At 45.6% G+C, this 17,297-nt stretch overlaps 1 protein-coding gene and 1 pseudogene across 2 annotated transcripts in view; both read left to right on the forward strand.

The window, feature by feature from the left end:
- The first annotated feature begins 7,837 nt into the window (after positions 1 to 7,837).
- LOC114515371 lies at positions 7,838 to 8,559 on the forward strand (annotated as a pseudogene).
- A 3,996-nt stretch (positions 8,560 to 12,555) lies between these two features.
- Positions 12,556 to 17,297, forward strand: part of SLC5A10 (solute carrier family 5 member 10) — a 69,752-nt gene continuing 65,010 nt past the window's right edge. The window contains exon 1 of one of the 2 annotated variants that reach the window (XM_028534598.2): positions 12,556 to 12,717. In XM_028534598.2, the coding sequence (XP_028390399.1) occupies positions 12,604 to 12,717 (114 nt within the window). In that variant the 5' untranslated portion in view covers positions 12,556 to 12,603. The remainder of the gene's footprint in view (positions 12,718 to 17,297) is intronic. The other variant, XM_028534600.2, reaches the window with a different exon arrangement.

Consider the following 17,297-nt stretch of genomic DNA (forward strand, 5'->3'; position numbering starts at 1 on the left):
TGTTAGCAAATTGAATGAAACAATGTATAAAAATAATTATATACTGTGAACAAGTGAGATTTATCTCAGGTATGCAAGGCTGTTTTAACATTCAAAAATCAATATAACCCATTATATCAATAGGCTTTAAAAAATGCATGATTAGATCTATAGATACAGAAAAATCACCTGACAAATTCAACCTCCATTCATGATGAAAACTCAGAAAACTGGGAATAGAGGAAGAACATCAACTTAATAAAGAATAAGTACAAACAACCTACAGTTAACAGTATACTTGATGGTGAGAAACTTGAAGCCTTCCCACTAAGGTCAGGAAAAAGACACGGATGACCCACCCCTGTCATTACCACTTTTTAACATCATACTGGAAATCCTAGGTAATGCAGTAAGACAAGAAAATGTTATAAAAGGTATACAAATTTGGAGACTTCTGGCCAAGATGGAGGTGTAGGTAGACACACTGTGCCTCCTAGCACAAGCAAAAGAAGGACAACAACAAATTTAAAAACAAATAACAACCAGAACTGACAGAAAACCAAAACTGTATGGAAATCCAAGAATAAGGAGTTAAAGAAGAAACATTCATCCAGACTAGTAGGAGGGTGGAGACAGCAGGACTCTTGGCAAGGTGGAAGCTAGAGGACCAGGGCAGGCAAGGCTATGGCTGGCAGACTGGGCAGTCCCAGATTCACGTGTAGATAAACCAAGAGGAACAACTGGGGAGTGAGGCAGACCATGCAACCCAGGGTTACAGTATGGGGAAATAAAGCCTCAAAGCCTCTAAGCCTCTGACTGAAAACACCTTTTGGGGTTGAGGCAGCAGTGGGAGAAACTCCCAGCCTCACAGGAGAGTTCGTTGGAGAGACCCACAGGGTCCTAGAATATATACAAGCCCACCCACCCAGGAATCAGTCCCAGAAGGGCCCAGTTTGATTGTGGGTAGCAGGGGAAGTGACTGAAAGCCAGCAGAGAGTGGAGCAAGTGGCATTGTTCCACCTTGGACCCCTCACCCACATATAGCAAACAACACAGGGAAGTGGCTTGCTCTGCCCTGGTGAACATCTAAGGCTCTGCCCCTTATTATGTGACAGGTGTGATGAGACCAAAAAACATGGCCCAAATGAAAGAACAGATCAAAGCTCCAGAAAAAATACAACTCAGTGACAAATAGATAGCCAACCTATTGGATGCACAGTTCAAAATACTGGTAATCAGGATACTCCTAGAAATGGTTGAGTATGGCTGCAAAATAGAGGGGAAAAAAATGAAGGCTATACTGAGTGAAAAAAAGGAAAATGTACAGGGAACCAACAGTGATGGGAAGGAAACCAGGACTTAAATCAACAGTGTGGACCAGAAGGAAGAAAGAAACATTCAACCAGAACAGAATGAAGAAACAGGAATTAAAAACAACAACAACAACAACTGAGGAGGGGCTTAGGAATATCCAGGACATCTTTAAGTATTCCAACATCCAAATCATAGGGGTACCAGAAGGAGAGGAGTAAGAGCAAGAAATGGAAAAGTTATTTGAACAAATAATGAAGGAGAACTTCCCCAATCTCGCAAAGGAAACAGACTTCCAGGAAGTCCAGGAAGCTCAGAGAGTTCCAAAGAAGTTGGACCCAAGGAGGAACACCACCAAGGCACATCATTATTACATCAGCCAAGATGAAAGATAAGTAGAGAATCTTAAAAGCAGCATGGGAAAAGGAGACAGTAACCTACAAAGGAGTTCCCTTAAGGCTATCAGCTGACTTCTCAAAAGAGACCTTGCAGGCAAGAAGGGGCTGGGAAGAAGTATTCCAAGTCATGAAAGGCAAGGACCTACATCCCAGATTGCTCTACCCAGCAAAACTTTCATTTAGAATGGAAGAGCAGATAAAGTGCTTCTCAGATAAGGTCGAGTAAAAGGAGTTCATCATCACCAAGCCCTTATTATCTGAAATGTTAAAGGGACTTACCTAAGAAAAAGAAGATAAATAAATATGAACGGTAAAATGACAACAAACTCATAGCTATTAATAACCGACCCTAAAAACAAACAAACAAACAAACAAACAAAAAACCTTAGCAAACAACTAGAACAGGAACAGAACCACAGAAATGGAGATCACATGGAGGGTTATCAGTGAGGGAGGGGGAGACAGGGGAAAAGGTACAGAGAATAAGTAGCAGGAATGGTAGGTAGAAGATAGACAGGGGGAGGGTAAGAATAGTATGGAAAATGGAGAAGCCCAAGAACTTATATGTACAACCCATGGACATGAACTAAAGGTGGGGGAGGAATGCAGGTGGGAAGGGGATGTGCAGGGTGGAGAGGAATAAAGGGGGAAAATGGGGCCATTGTAATAGCATAATCAATAAAATAGATATTTTTAAAAGGCATACAAATTTGGAATAAATTTGAATAAAAAGGAATAAAGAAATCAAACTGCCTTTTATTGGATGACATGATCATTTATGTGGAAAATGTGAAAGAACAGACCAAACACCTCCTGCAACCAAAAAGGTGTTTTAGCAGGGCTGCAGGATACAAAAGTCAATCACTTTCCTGTATACCAGCAATGAACAAGTGGAATTTGAAATTAAAATCAAAGCCATTTGAATTAACACCACAAAATAAAATAGTACAAATCTAACAAAACATGGATAAGATCTATATGAGGAAAAAGACAAAACTCTGATGAATGAAATCAGAGACCTAAATAAATGGAGAGATATTTCATGTTTGTGAATAGGAAGATTCAATATTGTGAAGATGTCAATTCTCCCCAAATTGACCTATAGATTCAATGTAATCCCAGTCAAAATCCCAGCAAGTTATTTTGTGGCTATTGACAAACTGATTCTAAAGTATATATGGATAGGTAAAAGACCCAGAATAGTTAACTTGATACTGAAAAAGAACAAAGTTGAAGGACGGATACCTGACTCAAGACATAACTCTAATGCTACTCTAGCCAAAACCAGGTGGCACTGGTGAAAGAACAGACAAATAGATCAGTGAAACAGGACAGACAGCCCTGAAATAGACCCCATAACTGCTCTCTAACAAAGAAGCAAAGTTGATACAATTGTGTGATTTCTGTTGTTGTTGTTGAGAACTGAACATTTTCAGTGTTATAATGTTGTAACTCTAGAAATCAGACCTTCCTCCCTCCTGACGAGTTTCTGATTTTTGTTTGTTGAGATCTGTGGCATCCACTTGCTTAGTCAGTTTTTCAAGATACTTTTGCAAAGTGTGTATTACCTTTATATATGTATTACTCATTTGGGAAATGCACATCAAAACCATAAGACATACAACTCTACACACACTAGAATAGCTATAATAAAGAAAAAAACAGAAAACACGTGTTGGCAAGAATGTGGAGACATTTGAAACTGTGTGCATTGTTGGTGGGAATGTGAAATGAGACAACCACTATGGAAAACAGTTCTCAGTTCCTCAAAAAATTTGACCATAGAAGTACCATATTAGTTTACAATCCCACTCCTGAGTACACACCCAAAAGAACTGAAAACAAATGTTCAAACAAAAACATGCAAACACTTGTTCATAGCAGCACTATCTGTAACAGCCAAAGGTAGAAACAAGCCAAATGTTCAACAGCTTATGCATGAATAAACAAAATAGTGTATATCTATAGTATTGAATATTATTCAGCCATAGAAAGGAATGAAGTATTAATACATGTTGCAACAGGAATGAACCTTGAAAACATGCTAAATAAAAAAGATGCAAGCCACGAAAGTCACATATTATATGATTTCACTTACATGAAATTTTCAGAATAGGTAAATCAATAGGGACAGAAAGTTGATTACTAGTTGCCAGGGGATGGGAGCAGGGAATTGGGGAGTGATTGGTTAATAAATACAGGTTTCTATTTGATGGGATACAATCTCTTAGAACTAGATACTGGTGATGATTGCAGAACATTGTGAATATACAAGAAGCCACTGGATTGTGTGATTTACAATGGTTGAAATGATATATTTTATTTTATGTATTTTATGTTATGTTATATATTTTACAAAACAATGTTGAAAGACATTACAGGAGACCTAAATGAATGGAAAGACAGCCCATGATCATGGACTGGAAGACTTATTCTTGTTAAGATGACAATACTTCCCAGAGTGATAGTTAGAATCCCTATCAAAATCTCCACAAAATAGAAAGATCCATTCTAACATTCACATAAGTGGGATCTCCATGGACTTCAAATAGCCAAAACAGTCTTGAAAAAGAATAACAAAGTTGGGAATTTGCATTTCTCCATTTCAAAGCTTATTACAAAGCAGCAGTAATCAAAACAGTGTGGTACTGGCATAAGGAGACACGTAGACCAATGGAGTAGAATTAAGGGTTCAGGAATAAACCTATACATCTATGGTCTATTCATTTTTTAAAATCCTCAACCATGGATATATTTATTAATTTTAGAGAGGAAGGGAGAAAGAGAGACATCGATGTGAGAGGCATCGTTGTCACCTGTATGCCTCCTGACTAGGAATTAAACCCACAACCTTTTGGTGTATGGGTCGATGCTTCAACCAACAGAGCCACCTAGCCAGGTCAGTCTATTAATTTTTTGACTAGGGTGCCAAGACCTTTCAATGGGAAAAGAATGGTGGGCTTTAATTTTTTTTTAATTTTTAGAGTGGTATTTTTTATATATGGGGCAGGGATAACTAGATATATATGTACAAAAGAATTGTAATGGATTTAAAGTGAATCAAAGACCTGTATTTAAGAGCTAAAATTATAAAACTTTTATAATAAAACATAAGGGTAAATCTCCATGAACTTGGGCTTGGCAATGGTTTCTTAGATTGGACACCAAAAGCACAAGTAAACAACAAAAGGAATAACATATATTGGATTTCATCATATTAAAACTTCAGTATAAAAGCACATTATCAAGAAAGTGAAGACAACTTAAAATGGAGGAAATGTTTGCAAATTATATAACTGATACTGGTCTAGTATCTAGAATACACACATACACACAATGTTCCACCCCTGCATCCATGGTTTCACGTTCTGCAGTCAGCTTTGGTGCAAAGATATTAACTGGGAAATTCCAGAAAGAAACAATTTAGAAGTGTTCAGTTACTTGCTGTTCTAAGTAGCGTAATGAAGTCTCTCGCCATCCTGTCCTGCCCTGCCCTGGACATGGGTCACCTTTGCCCAGTGTATCCACACTGCGCATGCATGCTACTCACTCATTGTTAGCAGCGCCATTTCCATGATCAAACCGACTGTGTGGTATCATGGGGCCTGTGTTCAAGTAATGCGTGTTCTACTAAGTAATGGCCCCAAAGCCATTCACATAGCTTGTGTTACAGCACATTGTTATAATTAATCTATGTTATTATTGTTGTTAACCCCTTATTGTGCTTAATTTATAAATTGAACTTTTTCATAGGTACATATGTGTAGGAAAAAACACAGTGTATATAAGGCTCGGTACTATTTGCTGTTTCAGCATCCACTGGGTGGTCTTGGAACATGTCCCCTGTGGATAAGTGGGAACTGCTGTGCATGTATGTACATATATGTGATACACATATATGTGTGCATGTGTGCATATATAAAACCTTACAATTCAGCAACAAAAAGACAATCCAATTAAGAAACGGGCAAAGCACTTGAATAGACATTTCTCCAAAGATGTGCAAATGGCCAAAAAATTACATGAAAAGATGTTCAACATCATTAGTCATTAGGCAATGCAAATCAAGAACCACAGTGAGATACCACTTCATATTCAACTGGATGGTTATACTAAAAACAGAACAAAAACACAACCAAACAAACAAAAAAACAAACCAGAAAAAAATGAGTGTCAGTGAGTATGTGAAGAAACTGGAACCCTGAAACACTGATGGCAGGAGCGTAAAATGGTGCAGCCACTGTGGAACACAGTCTGGTTATTCCTCAAAAAGTTAAATACAGAGCTACCATATGACCCAGCAAGACCTGAAAACAGGTGTTCAAATAGGCAGTTGAACATACATGTTCACAGCAGTATGTCCACAATAGCTGAAGTATGGAACAGCTTGAATGTCTGTCAGTGGATGAATGCATGTACAAAGTTTAGTATTGCAAATACACAAAATAGAATATTATTCAGCCATAAAAAGGAATGAATTAGAGATATGAATTACAACATGGATGAATTTCCAAAACATTATGCTAAGTGAAAGAAACCAGACCCAAAAAGCCATATTGAATGATTCCATTTATATGACATGTCCAGAATAGGCAGTTTGATAAGAGACAGAAAGGGGAGTGGTTGCCAGAGGGTGAAGGGTATGGAGAGACACTTCTTGATGGGCACAGGGTTTTACCTTAGAATGATGAATGTTTGGGAGCTAGATAGAGATGATTATAAAACTTGTAAGTATACTAAAAACCAGAATTATTCACTTCAAATGGTTAGTTTTACATTATATGCATTTTATCTTGATAAAAACAAGAACAGGTTTCTGAGACCTAAAGGCTTAGCTGTCCCTCAGTCACTGGGCATGCTGCAGTGTTGGAAACCACCCCGCCTGGTTGCAGGAGCTGTAACCCCCATGGCTAAGGCTGAGTGAGAGACCTCTGGACCAGAAGCCCCTAAGGAGACAAAGCTTATCTCCCTGGCAGTAGAGCCACTTCTGCTCCTTGCCTGGCCCCCAGTGCTTGATCAGTTAGCCAATGACTGGTAAGATTCCCCAAGGGGGGAACCATCTAAGATAGGAATAATCACGTGGAAGCCACAGGGAAAGACTTGGGGGGCTATGGAGAAAGAAGGTGATTGACCCTTGCCCCTCAGCTTTAACAAAGCCTCAGTCCTCATTCTGCCTGAGGGAAGTCTCCTAATCTCTCAGCTGCCTTGCTTCCTCTGCCTGACTTAAGCCTGAAACAATGACAGAGGGCAGTGCAGCCCTGTGCTGGAAACCGCGGGCTCCCTGGGTGATCAGACCTAAGAAAGAATGCATGAAATCTTGTGAAACCTGCTTTGCTGAGAATGCTCTTAATTAGATGATAAAGGCCCGGGCAGTAAATGAGTTTAGTCCCTTAAGTTTTGTAGCTTTTTAGGTGATAGACCCTGACTCAATGTGAGCCCCAATAGTTCTTTGAACATTATCTATCATTTGATCCTAACTGCCAGACAATGATTAATAAGCTGTATCTGCATTCCTACCCCAAAACCTAATAAAAGCCTGTTCAAGCAGGGGTGTGGGGCACCATCCTCTTGAGAAAGTGGCCATGCCGTCCCTTTTCCTACACAGGACTCGGTAGTCCATGTGAATTTCTCTCCTGTCTCGTCCATCCACAGCACCGTGGATACTGCTGGCCGGTGTCTGCGTCACTGCAGGGACATGGGGAGGAGCAGACCTGTGCTGGTGCAACTGCAGCACACGCAGCTCCCAAGCAGTGCAACGGTGGCACCGCCTGTGAAGCAGACGGGCAAAGGGATGCACAGTGGTGGTGGTGACAGCTCAGCACGCCCTAGGAGGATGACTGGAGTTCACTTGGTGGGCCCAGTCGTAGGCCAGGGAAGTGTGGTGCAGGGCGGTGGGGCTGATGTGCAGCTGCTGTGGAGGTGGGAGCAGCAGGAAGCAGAACTGGGCCAGTGCTGAGCCCAAGACCCTGCATTTGACCTTATGAGTAGCAAGGGCCATTGAAAGGTGATTTTTAAACAGGTGTACCATGTCAGTGGTTAACTTATTAGGTCATTCTGACATCTATGTGGTGGGTGGATTAAAAGGGGAGACCAGCTCTTTTTCTTGGCACCTCAGAGGCCGTGGGCTGCTTTAGGATGAAGCTGAGCATATGGCTTTCCCAGACTCTGGGTGCCAGAAACTCACCAAAGTGGACAACGGATGCAAATGCTGTATCTTTTATGAGAATCCTGTGGCCATGGAAGTTGCTGCTGACATTCTGAGTGAAGAACAGAAGGGTCGCGTGGTTTGAATCAGTGGTGGGAACAACAAACAAGGTTTCCCCAAGAAGCAGGGTAACTTCACACACGGCCGTGCCTGCCTGCTGTTGAGTAAGGGGCATTCCTGTCAATGACCAGGGGGCACTGGAGAGAGTGCGCATCCGTTCGGGGGCGCACTGTGGACACCAGTCTCAGTGTTCTCAATCTGGTAATTGTAAAAAAAAAAAAAAGTGGGAAAGGTATTCCTGGTCTCACTGACACTACTGTGCCTTGTCACCTGGGGTCCAAAAGAGCTAGCAAAATCCACAAATCTTCCAGTCTCTCTAGAGAAGATGGTGCCCACCAATATGGGGTGAGAAAGTCCCTAAACGAAGACGGTGATGAACCCAGGACCAAAGTACCCAAGATTCAGTGTTTTGCCACTCCATGCATCCAGCAGCACAAGTGTCAGCGCATTGCTCTGAAGAAACAGTATACAAAGAAAAATAAGGAAGAGGCCACAGAAGATGCTAAATTTTTGGTCAAGAGAATGAAGGAGGCCAAAGAAAAACACCAGGGACTGATTGCCAAGAAACATAGGCTGCTCTCTCTGAGAGCTTCTACCTCTGTCTGAATCCAGTAAAAAATGACATTTCCTCAAAGTAGCAAGTAAGAAGAGACATTTAAAAATATATATATAGTTGAGACCAGATGCAGGGAGATCAATCAGGCTCTGAGATCCAGTGAAATTTAAGAAATATTTAGAGTGGAGCAGCCTGGAGGAGCAGACCAGAGCACCTGGGGGAGTATGTGAACACCGAATGCCTGTCCTGGGCTTTAACAGGCAGACTCAAGACAGAGATGATTGGGCCTTCACCTCTTCTCTGTCTCTTACTTACTCCGTGACCTTGAGCAGGTTACTTGATTTCTCCGTGCTTCCATTGCTGCATCCACCGAAGAGGTGGGAAGGGTGCCAGCGTGCCTGGGCACATGGGAAAAGCTCAGAAGAAAACAAAGATGGTCATGCTCTAGGCCAGCCCCAGGATCCCAACCTGGGTGGCCGCTGGTGTTGCCTACCCAGCTCTGGCGAAGGGCAGATTTGAATTGTTGAGTCTAAGGTCAGCCAAGTGAGCAACTGGACACGAGCATCCGGAGTGCACCTGCCTGGTCAGCGCATGACCAGCAGACACAAACAGGAGGCTCTGGCTGTTTCCAGTCAGACCAATAATAGAAGAACTCAGGTTCCTCTCCAGGGAAGTGCCCCTTGGAGCTTCTGTGCTCTGTGGTAAGAAACAGCTGTAAATAGCCTAAGAGAGGGAGCTGAATCAGGGTTGGAGGCCTCTGGGTGCTGGTGAAGAAGGGGTCATTCTCTGGACCCACCCTCAGCCCCCTTCCTTGTCGTTAGCAGATTGGTGCACATCCACATCCTCTGAACTGCAGTCATCTGGCCATACTCTTCTGCCCGGAATGAGAGGATAAGCACGAGTGCTTTCTGCAACTTGCTTTTTTCACTTAAAAATGTATCTTCACCCATGTCATTATATAAAGCCACCTTGTGTTTTTAGTGAACACAGTATTCCATGGATGTACCAAGATTCACTCTGCCATCCCTCTAGTTGGATATTTAGCTAATTTTCAGCTTTCTGCTACATCGTACTTTCTTACACATGCTGCTGTGGTCACTTGTGTATTTCTAGATGGACAGATGGGCTGATGATATTTAATAGGAATAAATGCTAAGCCTGTCTGTGTTTATTGCAAAAGCAGGAGCCACAGATAGGCAGCCAGATGGAGGGTTCAGTCCACAAGCTGGTGCAGAAAAATCGTGAGCAAATATCACTTGTGTTTCAGTTCCTTCTAGCTCATCCATACGGTTTAGATGAGGCAACCCTCCTGCACAATTCTGAGGCACTAAGGAAGGAAATAAACCCACAGATGTCTCCTATTCCCACTCCCAGAGAAGGAGACATGCCTCCAGTCCTCTTGCCTCGGCCCTAACAACCCCTTTCCTGCCCAGCCCCCACTCCTTACCCAGGAGATGTGTTTCATGAGTCTGGGGCAGTGATATAATAAAAAATGAATGTGCTTGTGTCACTTAATGACAGGGACACATTCTGAGGTGACTTTGTAGTTGTGTAAACATCATAGAGTGCACTCACACAACCTGGGTGGTGTAGCCCACTGTGCACCCGCACTCTGTGGCTTCCCATTGCAGTAACGTGCGGAGTCCATCCTGGCCCATCTGTCATTAGGATGTGTCTGACCCAGATCCTGGTACACAGCTCCCACGGTCATTCTTCAGAATTTTCAGAGTGATAAGAGTATCTTTTGTGTGATAATGAGATAATAGGCAGCTGGTGGCCCCTGTATAATTTAGGGATGGAAAATGGTCACCTGAAAGACCAGAGCATGATTAGAGGGTAGAAAACTTTCAACCACAGTCCCCATCCCCCCAACCTCCAGGAGGAGAGAGAGGCTGCAGACTGGTGAATCACCAGTGGCCAAGGACTTATTCCATCATGTCTACATAATTAAGCCTCCATAATACCCCTGCACAGTGATGGGGCTTGCAGAGCTTCCAGATCAGTGAGCACACCCATGTGTCAGGAGGGGTCACACCCCAGCTCCTCGGGGCAGAAGCTCCTGTGCTCAAGGCCCTTCTGGACCTCACTTTACACACCTCTTTATCCAGCTGTTCATCTCCTTCCTCCTTTATTTCCTTTATAAAAGCCATTCAGAGCAAAGTGTTTCCCTGAGTTCTGTGAGCAGTTCTAGCAAATTATCTACCTGAAGAGGGGGTCGTTATAGACAGCTGGTCAGAAGTACGGGAGGTGCAGGACTTGTACCTGGTGTCTGAGTGGCACAGTCATGAAGGGCTGAGCGCTTCACCTGTGGAGTCCATGCTAAGTGGGGTAACAACTGAATTGCAAGACAGCTGGTTGGAGTCCACAGAGACGGGGAGTTGTTTGGTGTGGAGAAGCCCACATGGCAGTTGTCAGAGTGATGTCTGAAAACACTTAGGTGCACTCTCTTGGGATGGATGCAGCTTTCAGGGTGTCATACGGCTGGCTCTTGGCTGGGCAGGTCCCTGGCATTCCTGTCCTGGGTGAGCTGGACCGGCAGAGTCGGATCTGCGACCGTGGTCATACTGGGTCGGAGGGGCTGGGCTCGTAGGTGTGAGTAGGCTTGAGTATGGAGTTTCCCCCTCGTGTCCTCACATCCACTGTCCCTCCCTCTTTCCCAGGCTCTAGCCATCAGCTCCTCCTGAGCCACCACCTTGGTCCAGGGCTTGGATGGGGGTGTTATCTCTAAATGATTTATTTCCTTCTGAGACCCAGACTGAGGAAAGGGGACCAAATACTATTTTTTCAACTGCTTTATCTTTAGGAGACAGGTTTAATAAATCTGGCTCCTTCTGACAGGTACTAAGTGACCTTTGACTTCTGATTCCCATCTAGCCCTGCCCTGGGAAGCAAGCACCGCTGAGAGGTTAGCTGGTTGACGGTGAGGGTAGCTGCGGGGGCAGTCTGAGCCTCCCTGGGTTTACTAAAAGCGGTGATTCTGCCCTGGCCTGCGTGTGAGGGGATTCATTTCAGTCCCTGTTACTGAGTAACAGGCACAGTTGGTTTGGCAGACCAGCCTGTTCCAAGGCAGCTGCTCACCCGTGAACACTTCTGGACAGGCTATGTGTCCTGGCTGAGCTCCAAAGGCCATGCCATGGAGGTGCCTGCCTGGCTTGGCATGCTGATTTGACCTGTAAGCCAGTACCAGGACAGGAGGGGCCCGCTGGCATCTGATGGAACCAGAGCCATCACTGTCACCAACAGGGAGGATCTGGGGGCCGGTCTGGAGCTACATCCCAACTTTGCCTCTTAAGTGGCTTTGAAATGACAGGCGGCTCAGCTTCCTGGCCTCCATTCCTGAATGTGATGTGCTGTCACTCACCTGAGAGGTTTGCTGAGCACAGCGTGAGTGTGCGAAACAGCTGAGCACAGTCAGTCCTCAGCCACAGGCAGGCGCTTGCTGGATATCAGGTCCCTTCATGCACCTAAGAAGGCCGTGGGCACCCAAAAAGAGGGTCAGGATGAGGGGCTCGGGCTGGTCTCACTGGTCTGGAAAGAGAAATTTGGCAACAGGTCTCTACCACCCAACATGGGTACGTTCTGGGCCCAGGACTGCTGTGGCTGGTAGCAAACCACATGCTGTGCAAGTCACATCCCAGGTCCTTCTTGGTCCACTTATAGCCCAGTGGCTGCCGGATACAGCTGCCTGTCAGGGTGGTGTACTTGGAGGGGAGACATCTGTGCCCACCCCTCCATGCTTCTTAGGGGAATTAAATACAGGTTGAGCCACAATTAGGTAACTGAGCCCTTTCTGGGTCTATTCTGGCTGCCTTTGGATCCACTAAACTTTCTTTATGTTTCCCAAACCTTCTCTAAATTTAAGGAGGCTCCCTTTCCCAACCCTCCCTTTCACCTCCCCCCAAAGGGGAGGGATGGGAAGCGGAGGAGACAGAGCTGCACTTTGAAGCAGCAGGTTCCCTGCACTTGGCCACATCATAGGCTGGAGATGCCACGGTCTCGCTTGGTTTAATGATCAATTTATCCCCGCTGGGAGGTCACATTAGACCTGGTTTGGCCCTCATTCCCTCGGGCTCCGAGAAGGCACCTGCTGCAGGATGGCGTTGGACAACTCCACCGGCGACCCTCATGTGCCTTGGGCACAGCTGAGCTTGGCTGACATCATCGTCATCACAGTGTACTTCGCCTTGAATGTGGCCGTGGGGATATGGGTGAGAGGACTGGGCCGGGTGTGGGGGCTGGGGTCCCCTGTGGCCTCTCCTCTGTGCCATCTCCCCAAGCAGCTGGGGCCCTCAGGGGTCCTGCCCCCAGTCCTGGGGTAGATTTGTCAGTTGAACAACTTCCTTTCTCTCTCTGGGCAATGGATTCTCAGCCCACAAAGTGAGGAAGAGGAAGGTCTATCTAAGCGACAGGCGTTACAGGAAGCTCAGTGGGCTTTTACACGGCGGGGGGCCTGGCTGCGGCATGTCACCTTCCAGGCGTCCATCTCCTCCACGTCGGGTGGGCTCGTGGGCGAATATCTCCCTCAGCAACAGAATCACATGGGTTCCCGACTGTCCCCTAGACCTGCTGGGTCACAACCCAGAGGTGCGGAGGGGCACTTGGGGCCTGGGCAAGGGTATCTTGATTTTTAACAAGCTTCCCAGGGCATCCGAGTTTGCCACCTAGCCCAATCCAGAGGGCAGTTTCTCTCACCCTTGATAGGAAAGAGACATGATAGGAGTCATCACAGAGTCCAGTGGAGCGGTGGCCTTGTGACGCAGGTGCCATGCAGACAGTCCCACGGGCAGGGGAGCCAGGGTTCACGGTGAGCCCCAGACCCCTCTGAACAGGGCAGGGGCCCCTGTTTATATGTGAGGCTGATCTCTGAGGCCTCCTGACCAGGAGTGAGCATAACAGGCCTCTCAGCTTTGGGTCTGCTGGAGATGGGCTACCCTCCCAGTACCGAGGGTCCCCAGGCCAGTGTCCTTGAGCCTTGACGTGTTGTGGTCTTCACTTTCTTATCTGCTTGGGTGCTTGGCCTAACCCTGAGGGCTGGGGAGAAGAGAATGGCTGTGTCCTCTGCTCCGGCACCCTAGGAAGTTGCTTGGCTTTCTGGGCCCCGGAGTCCTGACTTGTAAGATGCACCCACCACCTACCTCGTCCTTAGCCCACATCCCTGACGTAGAGGGAGATCTACCTAAGGGAGCTAGCCCCTGCTGTTGCCACAGGAGCAGTGGTGGCAGTTGTCATCATAATCACTGTGGCAGCGGCGGTGGTCATCATAGTCGCTGGGGTGGTGGCAGTGATAATTAGTGGTGATAGTTGTGGTAATAGTAATAGCAACAACAGCAATAGCAGTAACTGAAGTTGATTGTTTCATGATTAAATGATAAGTCACAGTGCTGGTAGCCCAGTCACTTAGAGCATCACCCTGATATGCCAAGGTTGCAGGTTCCATTGTTGGTCAGGGCACACACAAGAATCAACCAATGAATGCATCAGTAAGTGTAACAAGTCCATGTTTTGTGCGCATCCACTCTCTCTCTCTCCTCCCTTTGTTCTCTCTTTAAAATCAGTTAATAATTTTTTTAATTTAAAAAAACCTATAGATGGTAAATCAGAGTGGTGGCTGTCTAGAAAGCTGGGCTCTGGTCCTGACTCTATGTGCTTGGAACCCATTACTTAGCTCTCTGGCCTCACTTTCCTCAAACACACAGTGCAGTGTCTGCGCAGCCCAGTTCTGAGGAGTGCATGGGCCCCTGGGCATGAGTATCTAGTGCTACCCTAGCGGGCAGTGTTCTTGGGGGAGCTGGGAATGCAGAGGAGGGGCGTGCACACAGAATGAGCGCAGAGGTTTTCCAGACCAGATGAGGTGACAGCCCTGCTGAAGGTCAGCAAGTTCTTGTGAAAGAGGAGAAGAGAGAGAAGAGAGAGCTTTCTGGGTCAGCACCAGCAGGCACTGAGTTGGAAGTGCATACCTAAGAAAGGTATTGTGGCCAGACCCTAGGCTGCCCAGTGACTTGGGCCCCTTAGCATAGACCTCTCCCAGCTCCTTCTGGCTATTATCCAGGCAGTGTGGGGTTGTGGGAATTCTAACCTGTCCCTCTCAGTGTCCATGCCAGCCCAGCTGGGCACAGCTGGCAGAGAGCTGTGAGCATATGCAGAAAGGGACAGGGTTAGGTGAGGAGGGTGCAAGAGGTCCCACTGGGTTGTAGGTGCTCATGGGCCAGAGGCAGACAGAGCAAGCTGGGGAGGTATAGCTCTGCAAAGCAGCTCTGATCATGGGAAGATCAGGAGAGCCAGGGCGGGAGAGGGGGGCTTCAAGGAGGAGAGGACCCCAAGCTAAATCTTGGTATCTGTGAGGGTCTCCGTTAACAAGGGACAGAAAAGCAACTTCGAAAGAGCTAAACACTGAAGAAAAGGTAATGACACCCATACTGAAAACTCCAGCAACAATGAAGGCTTAGGTACAGTGTGCTCCAGGGCTGCACTTCGCTGTGGTTCTCTCAACCTCCACCCGTGTGTGGCTTTGTCCTGAGCCCAGTTCCTCTTAGGGAGGCAAAATGTCCAGCCTAGTGGTTGAGCCTGGGTTTAAATTCTGATTCCACCACTTACTAGCTGGGTGTCCTTTCACTGCTGAAAGCATTGCTGCCTTGTTGGTAACACAAGGATGATTGTGGTACTTACTTCATGGGGCTGCTGTTACAAGGACAAATTTCATGTGGGTAAAGCACTTGGAGCTCATTCTGCCACAGAGGGTTCTCAGTGGGCACTAATGCAGCATATGTGGCTACCGTAGCCTCAGAGCCCCAGCTTCCTCATCCAAGTCAGTGACTGTCCCTGAACCACATGTGACAGCTGAGAAACGGGATGGGCTCAGGAACCCACAAGCTGCAGACTGGATTTGGCTTACTCAAGTCAAAGGGCAAGACTAGGCCCATTTAGGAAGGGAAGGGAAGGGAAGTAAGGAGGCAATTGGCAGTGCCCACTATATCCATGAAAGATGACAAGACAGGGTGAGGAAAAGCCTGGGTTAAGGCCAGAGCTGCTCTAGAGTTGTGTGGTGCCCAGCTGGGTGTGGCCATCCTGCTGAGACTGCATTCCGCATGGCTAGGCCTCAGGGACAGAGAGAAAGTAGTGGGGGCTGGGGCTGGAGAAGAGCATGAAGGAGCTGCATCAAAATCTTTGTGTTTAAGGTATATTTTATTGACTATGCCATTACACTTGTCCCATTTTTTCTCCCCTTTATTCCTCTCCACCCTGCAGCCCCCTCTCACCAGCATTACTACCCCCCCGCCCCCGCCCCGCCACCACTGCCTTAGTTCATGTCCATGGATCGTACATATAACTTCTTTGGCTTCTCAATTTCCCATACCATTCTTAACCTCCCCATGTCTATTTTGTACCTAACATTTATACTTCTTATTCCCTGTACCTTTTCCCCCATTCCTCCCCTCCCCATCCCTGCTGATAACCCTCCATGTGAGCTCCACTTCTGTGATTCTGTTCCTGTTCTAGTTCTTTGCTTTTTTTTTTTTAGGTTCAGTTTCTGATAGTTGCTTGTTGTCATTTTACTGTTCTATTTTTGATCATCTTTTTTTTCTTAGATAAGTCTCTTTAACATCTCATATAATAATGTCTTGGTAATGATAAGTCCCTTTAACTTTACCTTATCTGGGAAGCACTTCATCTGTCCTTCCATTCTAAATGAAAGCTTTGTTGGATAGAATAATCTTGGATGTAGGTCCTTGCCTTTCATGGCTTTGAATCCTTCTTTCCAGCCCCTTCTTGCCTGCAAGGTTTCTTTCGAGAAGTCAGCTGATAATCTAATGGGAACTCCTTTGTAGGTAACTGTCTCCTTTTCTCTTTCTGCTTTTAGAATTCTCTCCTTCTCTTTGATCTTGGCTAATGTAATTATGATGTGCCTTGGTGTGTTCCTTGGATCCAACTTCTTTGGGATTCTCTGAGCTTTTTGGACTTGCATGTTTATTTCCTTTGCCATATTGGGGAGGCTTCCTTCATTATTTTTTCAAGTAAGTTTTTGATTTCTTGCTCTTCCTCTTCTCCTTCTGGTACCCCCATGATTTGGATGTTGGAACATTTAAAGTTGTCCCAGAGGTTCCTAAGCCTCTCCTCATTTTTTTGAATTCTTGTTTCTTTTTAAAAATTTTTTTATTATTATTATTTTTGAATTCTTGTTTCTTCATTCTGTTCTGATTGAATGCTTATGCCTTCCTTCTGTTCTAAATTGTTGATTTGAGTCCCAGTTTCCTTCCCTTCTTTGTTGGCTCCCTATATATTTTTCCTTATTTCACTTTGTATAGCCATTACTTCTTCCTCTATTTTGTGACCACACTCAGCCATTTCTGTGAGCATCCCAACTACCAGTGTTTTGAACTCTGCATCTAATAGGTTGGCTATCTCTTTATCACTTAGTTCTGTTTCTGAAGTTTTGATCTGTTCTTTCATTTGGGCCATATTTCCTTGTCTCAGTGTGCCTGTTTTGTAGTAAGGGGTGGAGCATTAGGTATTCTCCAGGGCAGGGCAAGCCACTTCCCTGCGTTGCGGAGCTATATGTGGGGGAGGAGTTCAAGAGGGAACAATGTCCCTTGCTTTTCTCTAATCCAGCTTTCAGGCACTTTCTCTGCTACTTACAAGCACATTGGACCCATCTGGTGCTGATTCCCAGGTGGGTGAGTTTGTGTATGTTTTAGAACCCTGTGGGTTTCTCCAACAAACTCTCCTGTGAGGCTGGGAGTTTCTCCTGCCACTGCAACCTCCACAGACTTTTTTACACCAGGGGTTTTGA

This window comes from Phyllostomus discolor, chromosome 8, assembly GCF_004126475.2.
Source record: "Phyllostomus discolor isolate MPI-MPIP mPhyDis1 chromosome 8, mPhyDis1.pri.v3, whole genome shotgun sequence".
Lineage (NCBI taxonomy): Eukaryota > Metazoa > Chordata > Mammalia > Chiroptera > Phyllostomidae > Phyllostomus > Phyllostomus discolor.